Source organism: Patiria miniata, unplaced genomic scaffold (assembly GCF_015706575.1).
Source record: "Patiria miniata isolate m_02_andy unplaced genomic scaffold, ASM1570657v1 HiC_scaffold_5, whole genome shotgun sequence".
Classification (NCBI taxonomy): domain Eukaryota; kingdom Metazoa; phylum Echinodermata; class Asteroidea; order Valvatida; family Asterinidae; genus Patiria; species Patiria miniata.
In genome coordinates this window covers 32,765,293-32,788,184 of record NW_024037072.1, presented here as the reverse complement: position 1 = coordinate 32,788,184, position 22,892 = coordinate 32,765,293, and the positions used below count along the sequence as shown (strand labels likewise).

General features: G+C 39.9%; 1 protein-coding gene across 2 annotated transcripts; it reads right to left on the bottom strand.

Annotated features, from left to right (window-relative positions):
* Positions 1 to 6,223: 6,223 nt before the first annotated feature.
* On the bottom strand, positions 6,224 to 22,892 carry LOC119741714 (JNK1/MAPK8-associated membrane protein-like). Of its 2 annotated transcripts, none has more exons than XM_038217580.1 (8): positions 22,645 to 22,892; positions 17,466 to 17,569; positions 15,823 to 15,977; positions 13,206 to 13,285; positions 12,096 to 12,216; positions 10,471 to 10,640; positions 9,781 to 9,857; positions 6,224 to 7,318 (listed from the first exon to the last, which is right to left on the bottom strand). In XM_038217580.1, exons 1-8 carry the CDS (start codon positions 22,802 to 22,804, stop codon positions 7,109 to 7,111), a joined length of 1,077 nt encoding a protein of 358 aa, XP_038073508.1. In that variant the 5' UTR covers positions 22,805 to 22,892; the 3' UTR covers positions 6,224 to 7,108. The 2 variants fall into 2 exon arrangements, with proteins under 2 accessions (XP_038073508.1, XP_038073510.1); XM_038217582.1 differs by having other exon boundaries at positions 22,663 to 22,892.

Here is a 22,892-nt window from a genome sequence, read left to right as displayed (position 1 = left end):
ACTCGACCCCCGTATTTACCCAAGTGCCCATATCGCAGACATAAATGTGCCCCTCGAGCATAAATCTGCCCTCTCGAGATGAAAACTCGGATAATTTGTTTTCGGATAATTTGTTTTCAGTAACCACTTCCGAAAATCGTATAGAGAGTTCTGATATGAACAAGGAATATGAAAACCAAGCCCCAAACCCTTTACAATGCGTCCTGAAAATGGACACCTAATGCGTACGTAGTTTGCATAATGGCCGATTTTGAAGAGCGCCCCCTATTTTGGAAAATGGTACCAGCCCCCCCCTTTCCCCCCTCCCCCCCCCCCCAACCACACTATTTGATTTTAAAGGGGCCAAGTGTCCAGTGAACAAAAACGTGTCGATATTATTTTCAGCACGGATGTTTCCAACCAAAACGCTGCTGCAGCGACGGAAGATGCCTTTTTAATACTGAGCAAGTGCCTCTTTTTGGTGATGCTCCCCCCAGTTTGAAAACCGTTCCGCCACCGCTAAAAGTAATGGCTTAATAAGTTAGTATAAGATAGATAGGGGAGGTGTAGGAAATATCCTACATCGATGCCCCGTGATGCAAAACCCACTTGAGGGTGTAGGTTTAGATAAAGTTATAGTGTTAGGGGTCATTAAAGATAGGATATTTGTGCACAAGGCTCTGGGAATGCCTTCCTTATAATAAGGTACCATTTACAGTAATAATAATACTAATACTCGTTTTGTTATTTTTTGTTTAACCCCGCTGTGTACATTAACAGTTTTGGGAATAGGTTCTGGAGCCGCCATCCGGGCATGCGTGCAGTGCGCGGTATTGCATTCGGCGTCGAGCTCTGGTCTCTTGAGCCAGAAGGAGTTTCGTCGCTTTTGGCTGCGGTACGACCGAGGCACCTTCGTGATAGGCAAATACCAGGAGCAGGCGTTCTTGCAATGGACAACAACCCCGGCCACTCCTATCAGGTTCATCGGCTTGGCCAACTGGGACCTCCCCCAAACTTGGGTTTTCTACCATACCTGTCCGTGAGAGTGAGGTCTATAATGTCTAGGGGAGAGGGTACGGAGTAGTGTAACTGGTGTAACTAAAACAAAGGATGGGCATGGTCCCCATCAGCCCTTTTTTAAAAAGTCATTGAGTCTTTGATAACCCCTCCAGTAACACCCCCCCCCCAAAAAAAAGCAGGCCCCCCCCCCCTGCGCAATTTGAACGCGAGTTACACCCCTGGCGTATGTCCTTCTTGTAGGAGCTGAGGTAGAGGTTTCTCAAGAAATCTTTAAACATTTTTGTCAAACCCTTAATTAAATTCTGGAATGGCCAGTTTTCCAAATTTTGAAGAAAAAAGAAATTTTGCGTTCCATATTCCTGCAGAAAAATTTCCGGAAAAGTTGTTTCATTCCATAAAATAAACAGACCCTTAACTTAACATGAGTTTGGTACATGTGTACACGGTTGTGGGTGAAATAACAATATGTACTTAGATGTACTTTATTATGTGTAGGTGTTTTGGCAAATGTGGTTGATTGTGATCACGCTAATTAGCATAATTAATATTTACATTTACGGAAAGTCCGTAAAATTACGGCAAAAATACGAAACATTTCACTTTACGGAGTCCGTAAATTTACGGACATTTTTAACAGTGTACACTGCAAAATTCAAAAAATTTACCGTCAGTGAAATTGGAAAGGCGATGCAAACTTGACATAAAAATGGTGCATTCAAAAATTCTGTACTGTTTTTTCTCCGGTTTTCAAATGTTTAAAAACAAAATTCCGTTTTTTCAAATATTTGACTTGCTAAGGACCGTTAGAAAGTTACAAAATAACCTCAAATTCGGCAATGTTTGGTTTCTTATAAAAGAAATCTGGGGCCGGGGGGGGGGGGGGGGTTGACCCAATGGCCGATTCAACTAGGTCGAAAAGTGGGGGATATATCCCCCCCCCTGCGGGATTTACGCCCATGCCCACCAACATTACAATGGTCACAACAACGCTTTTACAACAGGGGAGCGCCCCTTATATAATGAATTCAGCGCAATTCATCAAAAAAAATGGTTTTGTTTCAATCTCTTACTTTTAACAGCTGCTTTCCTTGGATTGTAAAATTGGCATTTAACGTATTCAAAATTTAAAGTAAAACATTATTGTGTTGGTAAAAAACTAGGTCTTTATGTGTCGTTATAGACAACACAATAGTTAACATCTCTTTTTCTGCCATAAAAAAGCAGAAAAGTAGACTTAGCGTTTTGAATTTTTCCCTACTTTTTTGCTTTTCTTCTACCAGAAAAAGCAGATTGAATGTTTTGTCAAAACTCATCATCCTAATTTTTTTGCTTTTCTTCTACCAGAAAAAGCAGATTGAATGTTTTGTCAAAACTCATCATCCTAATTTTTCTGCTTTTCTGCTACCAGGAAAGCAGATTTTACTTTTTACCCTCCTAGTGGCTCAAAAGCGGACATCTGCTTTTTCGCTTAACAACCAGAAAAGCTGATTGAACAGTTTGAACAAATCTATTTTTACTAATTTTGAGTCTCCATACCATAGTTAGGAATGTGTCAGCCCATGTGGTTTTCATACCTTGCACACTAGTGCTGTAATAGTTTTACATTATTATGCATTCATTGGCCTCGCATAACTTAAATAAATGCAATTCAACAGTGTGTTTGACCAAAAAAGTAGTAACAAGTTCAGTATCATTTGTTATTTTATCATTTATCTTCAAATCTACAAAAATCTGATCATAACCAAACCCTTAGCTTATTTGCATTCCTTGAAAAATATGGATATACACTGTTTAAAAACAACATATAAATGTACTTCGAAGAGAGACCATATAACGTACTCTATTTACAATTATTTCACTGCTACTATGGACGCCGCTTTTATTACCATAGAAACGTGCTTTTTCAGTTATCGTAATAGTCTTTGTGCTTGTTACTGAGGTCCCAATTCAACAAATGACGTAAGTGATTGTAGTGAAAGCGATAGTAGTAGCAGTGACATAATAGACTCAACAAGTGACATTCTAAATCGTAGCCAAGACTGCGTTTTTAATCCAATTCCTTTAGACGAAGATGACTCTGGTGATCCATTATATAATTCACCTGGTACTAAATACTTTACTGAACAACAGGCAAAAGCTATGACTCAACAACTATCATGTGACGAACCTATTTCTATGTTAATGCGAATATCAAATTTATTAGCTTATACCGAGTGACCACAGTGCATTCCTTCGGTGTGACTCTTTCACAAAAACATTTGCGAGTAACAACTGTGGAAAGAAATCTCTTTCTTGGAAGAAGTAAGTGTGGTTCTAAAAAAGAACCGTCCTCACCCTCCTGAGGACGGACAGAGCACACTGTCCGAAACGTCGAGTTCTTCACTCAGACAACCGGTTCTTTTCAGAACCACACTTCTTTCTAAGAAGAGATTTCTTTCCACATGGTGTTACCCCTTACCCGGAAATGTTTTTTTTTAAATTTTATCCTATCCACCATGCAAAGCTTCAATAGTTATATAACGTTTACCACTGTTAAGGCCCATATTCTATCAACCAAGCTATGTATACCCTAATTTGGAGTTGTGCATTTTCGGATATGAATTGTGTACTCTAGTACCTGCTTCTGTGCAGTGCTTTTGTACCAGTGTATATACTAAAAGAAAAGACCGACTACTAATTAATTCACCTGTAAAATGACAATCTGCACAAGGTTACACTTTTCTGCGACAGTTTTAGTTGTGATGCACCAAGCACTTTTTAAACATTTCAATATTGGAAGATTACTGTATGGGTCAATTGCTACAATTTTGATAATTTGTCAAAATATAACAAATTAAACTATCTCTTAGACGTCACACTATTGTTAAAAGTGTAAATTATTTCATGAATCTACACCTAACTGTAGATTATTTTACAAAGATTATTTTAAGAATCTACAGTTTTGTTGTGAAAAGCCTCTGCAAACAATTCCATGTATAAACGGGACAAGACCAAAAAAAAAGTCTTTCAATGAAAGATGATGTCTCAAAACCGCCAAACTCACTGGTTTAACTGGAATCCTGCTGCTGCACAATTTTAACGTGTTTTTAGATGGGGTTATGATCGAGAATAAGCTTTATGTGGCCTCTCTGGTCTCCCATAATATTTGCACTAAGTTTAGTCGGGCACCATTTGCAGTCATTAGCCGACATTTGAAGCAAAAAAAACAGGTAAAAAAAAAAAAAAAAAGCCGCGTCGCCGCACCACTTTTTGGGCAAGCTCCATACCAGAAACCGGAGACTTATTTTTTTTTGCCTAAACTTGATTTTTTATTTAAAGTAAAAGTCCACTTTATGACGAAAAGAAATTGAACCTTCAATGGTACTTCAAATGTACGAATTTAAGGAGTTATTTTCGAAAGAATTTGACACGTACCTGATTTTAATAACTAGCCTACTATTTTAACGTTTCCCTTTAGCATAGGATGACCTCCCAAAAAAGTTGTTTAAGCAGATATCGTTAAATTTCTCAAAAAGTACCTAACATGAGTATTTCATTTTGATGAAGCATATTAATTATACTGTGTATACTGTGTAAAATCCGTGAAAATGTCATGGAACCCACTTATGCAAACCAGAGCTGTAACAGATAATAAATTGATACAGTTATGTCTTTTTCAACCCTTCCAGTGCGAATTACACATTGCACTGAAAATCGCTCAACCGGCACTATGGGTCTTTTCATTCACTGTATCACATTGGAACGGGCGAAAAACACACTGCCCTTTATAATCTATTGTATCTCTGGTTTGCATGAATGGATTTTCATCAAATTTCGCTGTGATTATACACAAGATCAGAGTACAAACAATATACCCCATCAACCTGAAATGCTGATGTTAGATACATGTACTTTTAAAGAATTTTACAGATGTCTGCTTGCACAACTTTTTTGGGGTCACCCTGTATTTTGGTTAATTCTTAAATTTTTTTTTAATTTGCCGCGCTAATAGTTTTTAATTTAATGTACGTGGCGACGATATATTTTTACTTTAAATGCAGTATAAAAATATTCTTATTTTATAAATCATAATGTTCACCTGAGCAGGGTTGTTAATAAAGGTATTGTGTACTACATGCAGCTGTTGACAGTTCTTGAAACAAGTATTTTGTGTCAATTTCTTTGGTGTTCCAAACAGTCCGAACACATAATAAATTGCTTTTATTGGACAAAACAGGTTTTAGGGTCATTGTGTTTAAATGGTGATATTCTGTGAATGGATTGAGCATTTTCAGTTAATTTTTTTTCATCTAAAAGTACTTTCTGAAATTGGCTTTCCAGTCATTATTTTTGGTGCAACATATTTTTAAAATATGAAATATATTTTTTGGGAGTGTTCCACTTTTTTTGACTCACCCTGTACAAGTATAAACTCCATTTGAACGAAGACAGTGTGTTTGCACTAAACACCAGTATGTGGGCGTGTACAAACGCTGCCTTGTGGGGTACCGGAACAACGGGAGGTACCCCACAAGGAATGCTCACCGACTTGCGGGGTACTGTTTTGGTACCCCACAAGTTTTTCACGAAATAGATATATGGATTTTACTCAAAAACTAGGAATTCCCAAGGTGGGTTGATCCGTCGCAAATGGAAGAGTTTTAGAAAAGGGATATTAAGTCCGAATTTCAGCCCAGGAAATTAACTATGGTTAAAATAAGGGACACTTGTGTGCGACGTTGCAAAATTTGTGTACAAAGGAAGTACCCCACTTCTATGCCTATGTAAGCGTGTGTGATTGTGACTGTGTGAGACTTTCAATGAGGACAATTGTACATGTGCATGTGATGAATGGAACACAAGATGTGCACCCATCTGAAGGGTTAACGAAGGGATCTTGTCACGATGCAAGCACAGGGCCAGGCAAAGTTGAATAGATCGTACGAATCTACACTTACTCACAAATGTGGAGAATGTGGTCAACCAGGATCTTTTTTGCATAAACTATAGTTGCACTAAGAAACAGGTAAAGTCAGAGAATAGACTCGGAACTGTAGATTCGTGCCAGAACGGACTTGGCTTCGCCACGTCCTTTCTTAGCACGAATCTTCTATTCTCTATAACATAATTGTGATGTTACTAGTGGAGCTTACTCCTACGGTCTTGCTTAACCATATTATTTACAATTACAAATGGAATGGTCAGCCCACTTTGAAGGATTAAATTAAACTATCCAAGACAAGGGCATCTTACTGCCAAGCAAATGGTAGCTTTTATTCACATTCCCGAAAAAAAATCACATATTTCACAAAACCTAACAACTTGATGTTATTTCTGTGCTAACGACAAAAAGTGAAATATACAACACAAAATTACACTGCCAATGTCAAACGTTTCAGAACATTTTTAGAACATTCAAGGACCATTAACTCTTTGAGTACGGATAAATTCCCTTAATTAAAATGGAATTAAAGTAACTATTCATGAGATGGAATTTTGCGTCGGGGTGTAAATCAAATGAGGTTTTTGCCCTTCGCCGACGTATAAACACTGTATACTCAGTGTGTTACCTTCTGAGTGAAAGTTCAAAAAAATCATTCGGGTGGGACTCGAACCCACGACCTCCTGCTTTCTAGGGGAGATGTCTTACCACTCGACCACCGAGCTAATGGGATCGATTGGCTGGTTCGAATCTGATGTACATAGAAGCGGGTACCGCATAAACTTCTGAAAGGGAGGAATATTATCGCTCGGACTTTTCCAGTTCATTTGGCTTCGCCTCGTGATATGGAAAAGTCCAGATTTTACCTTGCGACAATATTCCTCCCATTTCACTCTGAGCCACTCAATATTTGTATAATATACAACACAAAATTCACTGCCAATGTCAAATGTTTCAGAACATTTTCAGAAAATTCAAGGACCTCTACATCTTTGAGTACGGATAAATTTCCCTAATTAATATGGAATTAAAGCATATTTGAGCAGATGTATCTAGAGGGCGCTACTTGGAGCAAATACATCATCTCGCCATACACGAGGAGTTTGCGGAGGCATGCACAAAATCTGTTTAATGTTGGCATGTTACAAAATAAATAAATAAGACAACGGAAAACAGGTACAAAACCCTTCAGATCTCATTAGACTGGATTCGGTGGGGTTCGGTAAACTGCTCAGTGGAGAGGTAGAAGACCATGGGGACTACCACCAAGGCTAGCAGGGGGAGGTTGGAGGGTGGGTCGGCTAGTCCCGTCAGGGATATGATGCCATAAGCGTGGCACAACCAGTGGGCCAGGAGAATCACCAGGTTGCGCAGGTTGGAGACAAGCTTCTTCGGGGTCTGGGAAGGAGACACATTTAAGAAATCAATTTAAAAATTATTCCACTTTTTGGATTCAGTCTTCGAGGAAACGGCCACCAGGTGAGTTTGTTGATTGGGGTCTGCTTGTGTAACGGTATACAAATATAACATGGTTTGAGTGGATAGTCGATATTAGCTCACCGAGGTATTGGAAGTTGACAAACCAGTTCCCAAGGGGAAGTTGAAGGAACTAGTTTGTCAACTTCCAATCCTGACGGGAGGGGAGCTAATATCAACTAAACCATGTTATCTTTATTTTACTATACAGGGCGAGTCAAAAAACATACAACCCAAATATCGGGACTATTGTTTTAGTGAGGTTCTTTCTTTTAGTACAAGAATCATTCAAATCACTCAAGTACTTATCAAGTTACAGAATTTTAAACACAACCACCGTTTTAAAGTTCTGTCCATGGATCACACAAAAGGTGTGCGTTCTTTCAGCAAAACGAAAACAATTCACACACATCCCTATGTGATTTGTTTTCGTTTTGCTGAAAGAACACTTACCGTTTGGTGATCTGTGGACAGAACTTTAAAACAGTGGCTGTGTTTAAAAGTCCGTAACTTGAAAAGTACATGAGTGATTTGAATAATTCTTGTACTAAAAGAAAGATTATGAATTGAGCTTTCATATCCTAGATTTTGAAAGTGCTACGTTCAGAACTGCACAAAAACAGTGGTCCCGACATTTGGGTTTTGTTTTTTTGACTCACCCTGTACCTCATACATATTCAGTTGCCGAATGTTCCCGATGCAGAAGCTTGTCCAGCTCACAAGATGAATATTATTGCTCAACCTCAGAAAAGTTCAGTTTGTTTACAATACAGTAACTCCTAAGAGTTCGGCATTGTGTACAATTTTGTTTCTAGTAAAGGAGGCATCTTTATTATCCACAATATTCTCCAATTCAGCATCATTGAGCTCGGGAAAATGCTAATTAACATTTACGTGTGCAACCAACTTTTCATGTACACATAGCTTGGGCGATGTTCGCATGAAGGTACTACACGCATGTGACAGTTCCACAATTGCTTCGTAAAGGGCCTGCGTAGTAGACTGTCGCACGGCAGTCTATTACGTATGTGTATTGACATGAATACTCACAGGAGCTTAGTAAACAGCAAAAATAGCATCTGGCACGTGATGGTGAATGGACCAGTGAGAATTCGGCTCTCGATCATGAATATGTATGAGGTATAGTAATTTCATCTCTTTGATAATCCTGAGGTAAACTTTGGAAGCCCTAGTACAGGAAATGGTGGTATTTTAGGGATGGGCCGTATTTTGAAACTTTTGACATTTTAAATTAGGAGTGTTGAATTCAATAAAAAATGAGATTTTCGGTTATTTTTTTATTAAAATAAGCCTTGTATACCTGGTACTGTCCAAGAGCTTTACAGAAAACATCTCATGAGCCTGTTCGGGTGGGATTTGATTCAAACCACAAGCTCCTATGATTGCATCTCAAAATTTCTTAGACGGCACCGAGTATCCGCAGTGTTGCTGGTGAAAAACCAACTGTTCAATTTAATCTTACAAATGCTGACAATGTAGGTATCAAGCTGGAGATGTATAATGCTGAAAATGCATGTACTCCTGATCCTGGTACCAAAGCTTTCTCCATTGTTTCTCACGGCAAATGTTGAAAGCCTTCACAGAGTACAGTAAACTCCGGCTAAACCGGCACTCTTGGGACCCAAGAATTTGTGACGACTTACGCGAATGCTGATATATGCTATAAGTCATCATTTTGCCGACTTACATGAATGGTCTTTTGCAGACATGATTCATTGCACAAATTGGCTTCGAGTTACCCTGGGAATTGATGTTTGAGTTGAATCCAGCAAATTAATCCTGAATTGTATTATCACGTTTGGGGTATTGATAGTACAGACCACGATACATGTGTACAACTGTACGTGCACAGTAACGAATTAAATGCATGTGTGGTCCGCTATATACCACGCACGCATTGACTGCAGCAGTAGTCATTCAATAAGACGATCCCCAAAATGGACAGAGCGCATGCGTACAGCCTAGAGGTGGTACTGGTATTGATATGCTCACAATGCATATGCGATGTATGCAGCAAAGATCCTATAGTGCCGCGTAGTGGTATGCAGTAGGACACCCTTTTTCAACACCGATGCATGCAGCGATCTCGGGCCGTGCAAAACCACTTTTCACTCGACACTTTGCAAACCGCAGGATTTTGTAATGCTTTTTATGGAAAAGGGACCGAGAGCTATCGAGACCGAGAGAGCCGACTTAGAAACAAAAAATTCAATGGAAATGCATTACGGACAATCGGGACTTTAGTCAGACGGCCGACTTGAGCAATTTGACGGGTTGTACGATGTCTGTTTAGCCGGAGTTTACTGTATTTATGCTTTTTTTGCTTCAAAAATATGCCATCAAATCTGAGATTAATGTCTTACCTCAATTTCTGAATAGGCAAAGTGGACTGCATGCATCAGGAGGGATGAAATGATCAGGATGTAAGGGAAGGAGTAGTCTGCAAAGAGAAAACAGGATGAAATGGATAAACTAGTGCAGCTAGGCTATAAGCTTCTCGCACCAACCACTGGGAGGCTATGGACTGCGTGCAGATCAATAGACAGCCCCGTGTGACCACCCACAAGCACTCCAGTGTGCACGATGTACCAAAAGCTTGTGCACACAGGTTTGTGTTTTCAAAACATGCGGGATTTTACACAGCTTACTTAACACAGCACTGAAGTCGATTAAGGCAAGGAACTTGGTCACAGGGTCCAAAAATGTTGTGATCAATTGACCATTGTGCAGTGAGGTGTGACTGAAATTAAATGAAACTCATAGTGGTTTAGGCTAAGGATTCAGAGTATCTGCACAATCAATAATGTTCAAAATTGACTTCGTGGTTTAGTAGTTATTTCAAAAATAGTCAAACGGACACTTTTTTTGGGACATACTGTATTGCAAAAAGATTAAACCTTTTTGATTGAGCAGTGTAGTGTATTTGTGCGATTTGCTGTATTTTTCACACAAGTGAGAAACATGGCACCTAGATCAAAGCCTTTGTCCATGCGAGTTTTGTTACATCGTGCCAGGAAGTCAAAAATGATAAAAGTTACGACTGAAGGACGTACATATTAACCCTGCACACAGCGCATGGAGAAGGACCAGCAAAGGCAGGAAGTACAGTGCAGCATAGATGGAGTTCCTTCCCTGATTCTTGCAGAGTTTGACGGACAATAATGGTCGGAACAACATCATCAGCAGCAGCTCAAATGTGTAGATCACAAACACCACCGTGTACCTTGAGATATGCCAAACATATAATAACATTATAGATTGAAAGGTAATATACAACATTTGCTCTTGCTGTAATTTTTCAGAAATGGATGGATTTGGGGGTTAGTATTTTATAGCAAATATTGTTACACTGACCTGTTTTGTGTTCATAGACTGATAGATGCTAAAGAAAACCAAGAAAAAAAATGTTGTTCTTGTAGTCTGGTTCCCTGATCCTACTTCAGACGAAACGGAGCAATTTATAGACGTCGGGGAATTATCAGGTCAGGGAACCAGTCTAGCTGGCTTGCACCCATTCATGGATGTGCAACTGATTGCGAACAAAATGTGGACTAACTATTAAAATTTGGTAACTTGGGGGCAGCATTTGAAACAAGTCAGGTTTTTTCCAACATATGGTTGGCCAACCATAGTTGGAAATTGATGCAAAAAATTCACCTTGGCACACCAGGTGCCAAGATTTCACAGGATACTTGAGATAATTATTAACCAACAGTCGAGTGAGGTATTCATAATCATTTGGGTGTTTTGTTTATTTGATGTTTGCAAGTGTTGTACATCACCTTTACATCAAGCTCAAAGCAACTGGTGTGTCAATTTAAGAGTGTATCTGTCGCGATAAGACAAAGTCGAGACAGGACTGACTGGATGACATGGTATAAGACGGGATGGAATAACAAGACAGAATGGTATGGGACAGGTCAGGACATGACAAGATTGTATGGGGCTAGACAGGAGCTGGTAACAGGCAGGACAAGATGGGAGAGGATAGGATGTGTAACACAATATGCAAGAATACTGTGCAAAGGTCTTTTCTTTGATATTTTTTTCAAAAATGTTTTAAAATTATATGACACTACCGTTAATGAATGTTTGCTTTTAATGCCGGATGAAAGTCAGAAAAATTATTCCTTGACATTTGATTAATCCTAACCACCCCAACTCCATCAAAATCAACCCCTCCATTTTGGTGGATTTGGGGGGACTTGGTCCAGAAGGCCTGGCGTGACTAAATATTGATGGAGTATGATGGACTTGGGCCTAATGGCCTGAAGCAGTGCTAGGGGTATCCGATTGATTTTGCCTAGCTTCCTGTACTGCTATTGTGATAAAAGCCATGTGTAGCAAGTCCATGAATGTCAACCAGTGCGTCAGTGGTGGATTCCATTATGTTACGTACAGTTTTGTATTGGACGCACAATGATTGATGGATTTTGATGGATTGGTCCAGTTCCTAGTAAAAGACGCTAGGGAGTTAGGTTAATAGAGTGAGCGTGAATCAATACTCTTTCCATTACTTTGCCCATACTGGGTACAAATCTTATGTTTTCTCATTTGGGTTTCCATTAGTCTTTTGAATAGGGACCTGGGTTAGAGTGGGTTTTTCAAATGCATTCCACCCTGATTGCCTTGGCTGCAATGAAACAAATGCTTGAAATCAACAAAACGTAAATCTTACAATGGATAGACGGCTTCCTGGGTACAGTGCAGTGTTCTCGTGTAGTCTGGTGTCGGGTTGTTGAGCATTGTGTACCAATCTGAGAGCGTCTGAACTCCACAAGCATGGATAGTCAGGCTGCCTGCAACATGAGAGGTTTTAAGTGTTAGCCAAAGCTGCTGTTAATGCTTCCAAGATTTGAAATCAAATTTAAAGATAGAGTATATCATTTGCAGCTATCCAAACAGTAACTGACAAAATTATTGTTGAAAAGCATACTTGGTTTTAAAGATAGTAATGGCACTCAACTCCCTGTGAAATTATTCTTTTTGGCAAGCTGTCATTTTGAAGAAAGCAATAAAAGAAGGTCATTTCCAAAAATGCGTCTAGTAGTTCGTTTTTTAATTCGGCAAAGCCGTGAATGCGTGCGCACAAAGACAGAAAATTTACCACAGCAAAATAAAATCCAAAATTCTAGCAACTTTTGGTGCTTAACTCTAACCCTCCTAAACCCTCTACAATCCTCCCAGCAAATTCGGAGGATTTTGAAGGATTTGAAGGATTGAGGCCAAATGGCAAAAATGTATTTTTGGAGGACGCATTGTGTTTGAGCTTGTAGGCTATACCCTGTATTTGTTATGCATAATTGAGCCCTGCATTAATTATGCTCGATATCATCCGCACTGCTTCTGAAAGTCATCGGCACTGCCTCAACCCATTAACAGTGATTGTTGGAACATTTTGAAGGTTTGAGGCAGTGGTCACCCCTCCACTGAACAAATTCAGGAAATAACTGATGATTTTTGGGGACTGCGCTGAGGCTGAATCCAATTTTCACATGGTGGCCATTGGAGGATTTTGCAGAACTGAGAATAGTTCCTAGCCAAAAGAGCCTAGGGGGTTAGGGTTAGGGTAACACTGAAGTTCCTGCCTTAAATGATACCAAAGTTTTGCTCACGAACAGGAATCAATTAAAAAGGCATCCAAACACATTTGAAAATGGCAATATAGAGATTGAAAAGAAGAAAGTTCAATAAGACAAACACAAAAGTGCATTCCACAAACTTTTTTTCGTGGGCCCTTAAAAGTTAAGAATTATTTTCCCAGATTTTTGATGCACCCTTGACGCACCTTTGGGTTCTATGAGAAGTAATGTCATCAAAGTTGCCAAGATGCATTCCACTACTGCTGCTCCATGTAGTAAGAAAGCACTGTTGTGGAAAAAAATAAAGAAAATATGAATCAGGAATATTCTTACCTGAAGCCTCTACAAATACCAATACAAGAGAACTTTGCTATATTAATAAATCAATGGGGTCCACAGTTGATTTTTCAGAACTGTATAATTGTACATAACATTTAGGAGCCACAGTACAGGGGATGTTTGTTAATAAGGGAATAATTATGTGCTTGGCCAGTTCTAAAGCTGGCTAGGGGCCTTGCCGCGGTTAAAGACCCTAGCCGAACCATTATCCGTGGCCAGGCCCCTAGACAGTTTTTTAAGTACCGTAATTTTCGGAATATAAGCCGGGCGGCGTATAAGCCGCAGCACGCAAAAATCTGCAAATTAAGATCTGAAGTCGGCGTATAAGCCGCACCGGCGTATAAGCCGCACCGACCGCAGCGGTTTCAATTTTGTAAGGCCTACAAATTCTAGTCAAAATGCTCTGAACCAGTTCCATTTACACTACAGAGCTATAAAAAGGGCCACAAAAGTTGTATCAAATCATTTACAATCGATACTCTTACAAACAAATATGGAAATTGATGATGAGAAATAAACAACGGGAATTGCTGCCGGCTGCCCCTACGGTCCCCGGCCTTAAAAGTTAGTGCATGGCCCAGCAGCCTGCGCCGGTGAATGACAAAATTTTCCCGCATCGCAGCACGTGAGAGTGTATGCAACCCACCGTGTGTTGTCTGACTGGAGCACTACAGATCTTGCTTTTGTGGCAACAGATGCTGATTTGTTTGTCCTAAGAATAAACAGGTCCGGTTACTCCTCAAAACTTATCAAATTTTTGTAATTACTAGTGAGAAGTAACGTTAAAAGTTCAAGTTTCGATCGTAACTTTCTTCAAAAATAGTCAAAACCAAAGATCCTGTAGCGCCGTAGGAAACGAAGCTGACATTTTTATGGACGAATCCATTAATTTTGTAAGGGGTGATTTAGTCCCCTCTTTGAGTTTTACATCGTTTCTTGAATACTTTCAAGAAAAAAATATATATTGTGACATTGAACAACTGATTATCTAATTTAAAAAATGTTTCGAATACCATAAAAAGTATTAGTCGTCTTTTTTTGTTTTTAACAGCGGAAATATTGTTAATTATTGTTCCCAAGAAAGTGCACCACCCCTTCATTACCACAAATGGTGTGGTCCGCTGGGGAAAGCATGCTGCATGCATGCAGCTGCTCGTGTACCATATCACGTACGGCTGGTCGCAAGCGTCGAAGACAGCTTTCACCGTACATTTTACCGCTCGGTACCTTTTGGTTTTGGTTTGTTAATGACTTTCTTAATTGATAATTCATTTCAGCAACACATCTCTTCTTGTACCAGTACATTAAATACACATGTGAATCTCACTTTTATTCTTCAAGGCTCGGCGTATAAGCCGCCCTGTGTATAAGCCGCAGTAAACATTTTCATGGGCAAAATCAACGTATAAGCCGCGGCTTATATTCCGAAAATTACGGTACTTGTTGAAAACCGGCCAAGCACATATTTATTCCCATTCATAAATACCTTTTGGTCTAAAAGTCGAAACAAGTCCAAAATTCACAAATTTTGTAATGATTCTGTTCAGTAATTTACTTCATGTTTTGTGAAACACCCCTCTGGTCCTGTCCATGGTATGTGCCTCGCGTGCGTAGTCCTGAAAATCTCCTTATATGGAAACTGGAGTGCGCACGGCGCGTACTGCACGATGTGGCGCAGAATGCAGGAATTGTTTAAAACCAACCGGTGCATCAGCGTTTAAAACCACCCACCTGACAGGCTCTTGACCAATAGGAATGGGTAAACTGTCTCAGGTATTTATGAATAAGGTAACAATTGTGGTTGAGGAGTTTTTAACGTCTGGTTTAAAATCAGTTTATAGGGGCCTGGTTGCCGATAATCGGCGAAGAAAATTTGCAAGATTTTGGAAAGTAATATTTGGGAAATAGTTGGTTGCTCCTAAATTGTAAACTGTAATGCTTATACATGTATAGCGCTTTTCATCGTATCAACAAACTCAAAGCGCTTTACAATTATTCCCCCGTTCATCAGGCCACGAGACCACGCGGTAGCCGATATCAGCGCACATTTGGCCCTCTACCCTCACATTCATACTCCTGGATGGAGAGAGGCAATTGTAGTTAAGTGTCTTACTGAAGGGCACAAACACCATGTTCCTGGCAGGGTTCGAACCCACGTACCACCGTACATGAGTAAAAAACACTGTAACCATCACAAATCCATCACAAATCAATTCAAGAGTCCAGTCATATGTGCTGGGAATTGTTTTTAAATGACAATTAAATGCCTTTGACACAATTCATTTGGACAGCTTCAGACTTGACATGGGACTGAACGATTTGTGATGGACTTGCGAGGACTTTTGATGGAGTCGACTACAACATCAACAAGATGCCTTAGCAAGTAAGCACTTCTCTGCACGGCCAAAGTGCCAGGGATGAAACCAAACCCAGCTGACGAGGACAATGACAGAACAGAGGGATGAGAACACAGTGGGTTCTCACCGGTATCCCTTGGAGAAGAAGTCAATGAAGAAAAGATGTAATCCAAGCGACAAGTTGACCATGAAGCCAATGTAAAGCCAATCGTAGAACAGGGGCTCCGATGTGCAGGGCTCACAGATAGACATGGCATTCCCACGTTGACCGCGGGGGCATGCCTGCAGGAGAAATTTAATTTATTACTTGAGTAGGCATGGCTCAAAGGACAATTCATTCCCCCCCCCCAAAAAAAAACCCCACCCAAATCGACAACAACAACAAAGAATTGGCAAAATCTACCATAAACCAGCATCTCTGTTACACGGAACCTAAATCGGATATAAAACATGGACAAGATGCTTTGAAATGTCTTTACTTTTTTACTACGTCTCTACTATGTTTACTATTTTTTTACTATGTCTTTACTATTTCTTTACTATTTCTTTCACCATCCACAAGCATGACAAGGAGGTTTTGGAGGATTTTAGAAGATTTAGGAACCCGCAGCCTTTACATGAGACTTGATGCCCCTGCACAGCGGAAGATATTTCGGGGATACAGGAAGGTTCAAAGGAATGCCAGGGTTTTTTTTTTTGGGGGGGGGGTTAACAAGCATTTGCTTACCAAAAATCCCTTGACATCCTTTCTTCTATCCAGTCAATTTTGTTTTCAATTAAGAAACTGGAAGAGGGAGGTACCTGTTTTTAAACCAATATTGTTCTCTACTCGTTCCCTTTCCCTACACAGATTTGTGAAATACTAATAGAAAAAAGAGAAAACAGTTACAAAGGATATGCCCTCTCAAATGAGGTACTGTCCCCCTCCACCACAGAAATAAGGTTCTGGATCCAACAGTGCATACTTACATGCGGATCAATCTATAAATTTGGGCTCTGAAGTGGAACATTTCTCCTGTCCCTGTTACCTTCGTACTTTGTAATTTGTCAATGAAGTATCATTCTGAATGACTTATACACAGATTTGTTATTTGTTGGGAAGGGAGATTGCTATTCACAATCACTCTTGGAGGATGTGACTGCATTAAGAAGTGCATTAGAATTACAGGGAAATGACCCATGTGCAGTGCATTGTACAATCACGTATTCTGATATTAAATCCTTACAACGCAAAGATTTCACACCATGTTCGGGCTTGCATGGAATCGTTGCGACTAATATACTGGTTAGGCTGGTTTACACATGGTATAGCTGTCCCCAACAGTCCTGAATCCTCCAATTTCAATACGATTTTGCACACCCCCTAGGGAGTTAGGGTTAACCCTAACTTCCTAGGCATTTTTGCTAGGATGCAACCTCAATCCTGCAAAATCCTCAAACTGCCTCCATGTAAAAAATGCATACAGCCTCAATCCTCCAAAATCCTCCAGCAATCACTGTCAACATGTTGAGGCAGAGCCAATGACATCCTGGAGCAGTGCGGAGGATTCCAAGTATAATCTAGGCCTAAATTCATGTGTGGCTGAGCATAAACAACACAAGGTCTGGCCCAAGACCTTGACACAGTGCATCCTCCAAAATCAGCCGCACATTTTTGCCATATAGTGGCAATCCTGCCAAGTTTTGCAAAGAGGATTTTGGAGGATTTGGGAAGGTTAGGGTCAGTGAGGGATGAGTCATGTGTGCAAAAATGCTGTTTCGTTTACTCACCCCACATGGTCCGTATGAATCATTAGTGCTTGTGTTTAGCAGCTGAACCCTGCCGCAGTAGGGTCCCGGGCATGTCTTCTGACCTTGAACCAGACTCCCTTGGTCTGAATTATAGACGAAACAAAACAGACGGCCGTTAATCACTACTCTTAGGATGCATACCACTTAAGCACATTTCCAAATGATTTCACATTAGAGATGGCGATATATGTACAAAAGTTGCCAATGTTTGCTACATTGGCAACTTTTGTGCAAGTGGAATGCACGTCGTTATCTTCGAGGGGTCGAAATGGATTGACGAAATGCAAAGGGGTTTTCAAAAGGTAAAGATTCAAATCGCATTTAGAGATGGTACCAACTTAAAGTGAGCTTGCACCCTTGATCATGTCCATTTGTAATGAACAGACAGTGAAAGTACAATATACACAAAAACCCTGCTCAAAATAAGCACACACAACTTTGAGCAGTGTAGTTTTCCACTGAGCAAGCTGTCCTGTGGCAAGTTGACCAGGGATGGGCAACCTGGGTTGGAGTGATCTAACCTGGGGGCGAGTTGTCAAGTGATGTACCAGTGGGTAATTATAGAATCTACACACTAGGCCTGGGCGAGTAGTGGATTCTTCTACTCGAGTACTCGCAAAGAAATTAGTCAAGTACTCATGAGTACCTGCTTTTACTCACGCAAGGACAAGTACCCGAGTAGATGAAAAACCATGAGAACGAGTAGCATAAACCACTCGCGAGTACTCGACTTACTTGCCCAGCGGTACTACACACCCCTGCATCAGAGTAGTGACGTACCAAATCATGTATACAAATTTGTATGATGGTATTTACAATAATGTAGCTACTTTTTGGACCCACTTTTTTGAACAGCTTATAATGCACCTAACACTGCGGAAACGTGACACGCCCCCAAAATGACACACCAAATAAGGACTTGACGCTAGTGTTACAGCCATGTAAGTACATAATACACCTTTGACACACCATTCCAAGGGGTCATAGGGTTCATCTTACAATGACAGATGTATTAGGCAGAACAAAAACACTTAGGCCTAACACTTTCTTTTGTTTCCCCCCTTTTTTGGGCCAAACAATGAAAGTTAGTAAACAAAATAACGCAGTGGCTATTTACGGCTATAGTGACGGCATTGCAAACAAATAAATAAATAAAAATTGCATATCTATGTTGTGCCCATTCTTAAAAATCACGCATTCTTAAGAATGTGCATGCACATTCTTAAGAATGCGCAACTGGATCCTTGCGCAATCTTCGCAAAAAATAACTCTTCCAGATTGAGCGCACATTCTTAAGAATGCGCGACAAGATAACGGTCTTGTCGATGCCGAGCACCGGCTGCGCTTGGCGAGTCTAGCTGCATCCTCGTTCACTGATTCTCAATAATTATACTGTTGCAACGCAAGGCGCTGAAAAGTAGAGTGGATATGATAAGTATAGGCGTATTGATATGGGGGGGGGGGGCCGGGAAAAAATAAGAGACATAATAATACTAGTGGAAAGAATTCTGATTTTTGGGATAATAAAAGTGGGGGGGGGGGGGGGGAACGTAAGAATGAAGAATGTGAAGAATGAGAATGAATACTGCGACATCCCATAGTGCTAATGCTATTTCCCATTTAAATTGCCACTAATTTATTGTTCACACCCCACCATTACGTCGCAGAGCTGGATTCTATCTAGTCAAAAGAGCAATTTTGGCAGCTTCTGGACATCGTTTTTTTTTCGTGGCATGCATATGATACATACAGGGACTTGTAACTTGTCTAGCCTAAACAAAGCACTTCCCAGACTAGTTCCCAGTCCTCCGTTATTACAAAACTTCCCATAGTGGGCAGAAAAAAGCAATAATAACAGGTTTAATTTGATTCAAATTATCGTAGTTATACGAGTACAGAAGCATAGAACATTTTCTGTCCTCTTTATATAAATTGTTTCCCTTTTAACCGCTATACATTTCATTTAACATAATTATGTTGTGCAATGTTTGTTAAGATTGGGCAAAATTCATAAATTGTGCACGTGATATTCCCACCCAATCTTAAGAATGAGCGCTCATTCTTAAGAACGCGTGCTCGTTCTTAAGAATGGGCGCTCATTCTTAAGAATGCGCGCACATTCTTAAGATTGCGTGATTTTCAAGAATGGGCACAACATCTATATCATATACAGGGTGGTGCAAAAAGAAGAAAACCCACTTTTGACAGGAATTTTAACCTACTTACTTAACTTATTTGAACTGTTTGTTTTGTAATGTAGTGAAGTATAGCTCTTCAACCATACGTGGTAAAAAAATCTTTTAAAAAATCAAAAGAATAGTGTTTTATGCTAACTTGAATACAAGTCACCAAAATGACTGTTGTCCACGTGTAAGTCATGTAAGTCTAGTGTAATAATAGTGTTTTTGGTCTTCAAATCAAGCTCCGGAGCTCAGTCAAGCAGATGGAATAAAGCCATCCGTGGACAAACAGGTTTGACACATGAAATTTTTACACTACAATATCTCAGAGACAAAATTTGCATTTGCAATCATTTTTTCGTCACTTAAGTTTAAAGATCAATATTTTAATAAATTGAATTTTTGAAATATGCTCAACAAGTAGGTGAAAATTACTGTCAAAAGTGGGTTTCCTTCTTTTTGCACCACCCTGTGTGACTGCACTTTTCCAACCAGAGTCTATGGGGGACGTGGTATTCCATATCCGCATTCTGCAATTTTTCAACTAATGAAAAGAAGATGGAAACTTTCAATCCGACACAAAAGTTGGAGCATACAAAATATCTTAAACCATGGTGCTGTACAAAAACCAAAAATGAAATTTTGCATTTATTTCAATATAAGTTCAAAACTAACAGTTTTCTTTGATTTCGTTGGTACCCTGCTCTGATTTTGCACACAGGTGAACTGTCTCCCGAAATAAATCAACTGCTCGTGCGCAAGAAAATTTCTTGTTTTGAACTTTTAAGTTTTATTAACGAATTAAATGCAAAATTTTGACATTTATACCACCATCAATGGTTTAAGATATTTTGTATGCTCCAACTTTTGTGCAAACGAAAGTTTTCATCTTCTTTTGGGAAAGATTCCCATATCTGGCCATCACTTGTCACCCTATGCACAAACCCTATGGGACTGGTCTGAAAATTTGTGTTTTCTCAGTAAAAATTCAAAACTTGCCCCTGCAAATTTTGATTTTTTAGGACTTAATATCACTTTCTCAGTTTTTGATGGCTGATAGTGATACTTATGTTATAGGTCATTTAACTTAAGGGAAAAATTACTGATGGCCAGATATAGGAATCTTTCCTTCTTTTGATTTATAGATGAAAAATTGCACAATGTGGATTTGGTTACCACGTCCCCCATACATAGACTTATGTGCATTCATCTGCTTATTTCATGTATTTAATTTATATAAGTAACAGGCCTATGACAGATCTCGCGAAGTGCGATTGGCAAAATTATTGGGGGGGGGGGGATGTTGCAACCTGACGCCACTTTTTTCTTCATAAATCTTCTCAATGAAGGTCAGTCCTTGCAAAAATGATGATAAGACATGAATTTGGGACTGAGAAACATTTCCAATTTTGTTAGGAAATATTTAGCCCCATAAATGTGGCCTATTTACTGGACTGCCTCCGTAAACATAGGCCACACATCCACATGTACAAAAACGTGTCGACTTCACTTTGCCAAATTTTGATTTTCACATTTAGGCTTACTTTGTAGGCAGGGTAGCTGGAGTTACCCAGCCCTGAGTTTTATCATTGGGTTGTCATCTAGGGCTGGAGCGTATTTTTCTCGTAACTTGTAGTATATTCAAAAAATTTTGGAAAATGTTCAATTTTGTCCCCGTTACACACTAATTGCAACTGCAACTCACCCCAAACTTGCCTGGAATAACCATTACACAGGTCCTTGAAGTAAAAAACGATCCACGATGAAGATTCAGCCTACAATTGCAGTGAAAACAGGAGGAATAACCGCTAACTTGACAACCTTGCTGGATTGGCCAGGACCGCAATTGGTTTGTGCACAAAAAAAATTGTGTACAATGAATGGCGGTCGATTAACAGGCACAGACTCAACTACTCGTTTTTGCCGGCTGCGCTGGCTGTTGGCGCATGACGTCACGCGGAAGCGTAACACCCGATGACTGTTTTATGCACTAATATAAGGTTTACCACTCGCATCACAGCTTTGGTACTGGAACCGCAACCAATAGTGCATGAAACAGTCATCGGGTCATACGCTTCCGCGTGACGTCATGCGCCAACAGCCAGCGCAGCCGGCAAAACCGAGTAGTTGACAGCGATCGCTCTCTGTGCCTGTTAATCGACCGCCATTCATTGTACACAATTTTTTTTGTGCACAAACCAATTGCGGTCCTGGCCAATCCAGCAAGGTTGTCAAGTTAGCGGTTATTCCTCCTGTTTTCACTGCAATTGTAGGCTGAATCTTCATCGTGGATCGTTTTTTACTTCAAGGACCTGTGTAATGGTTATTCCAGGCAAGTTTGGGGTGAGTTGCAGTTGCAATTAGTGTGTAACGGGGACAAAATTGAACATTTTCCAAATTTTTTTGAATATACTACAAGTTACGAGAAAAATACGCTCCAGCCCTAGATGACAACCCAATGATAAAACTCAGGGCTGGGTAACTCCAGCTATAGGCAGGGTAGGTTTTTTTTTGCTTTAGAAGCATTCTCACCCTCTATATTAGGCTAATCAGAAAGTGCTGCCTTTTTCAGATGTCTAATTTTTGTGAAATTTCATGTTGAAATTTTGATACGCAAACATGTGCAAATGTATCTGGAAATTTCACGAAAAATGGACATCTGGAAAAGGCAGCACTTTCTGATTAGCCTATATAGAGGGTGAGAATGCTTCTAAACTCAAAGCAAAAAAAACCCTACAAAGTAAGCCTAAATGTGAAAATCAAAATTTGGCAAAGTCGACACGTTTTTGTACATGTGGATGTGTGGCCTATGTTTACGGACATGACGGAGGCAGTCCAGTAAATAGGCCACATTTATGGGGCTAGGAAATACTTAGATTATAGAAAATGTTCTTGACTTGTTGTACACCGCCATGACCGCTGAAGTGGCGTCAGGTGTCAACATTTTTTTCCCGATTGGGATTGTGAATGTGATTCACTGAATGGGCTTCTGTTACATGGCTCAAACGGGTTGAATGTAGCTCCTTCGGCTTCAGACACTAACATCAACGTCAGTAAAACTACACCAGACATCAAGAAGAAACTCGACCGTGTCCGATAATAAAGCATGAGACACGAGATCGCTACCAAAATGACCATATTTGAATTTTCTTCTGTCCAAAACAATCATTTTCAATTTCACTTGATCGATGAGCTAGCTCTCAGTAGTCTGTACCCATACCTGTGC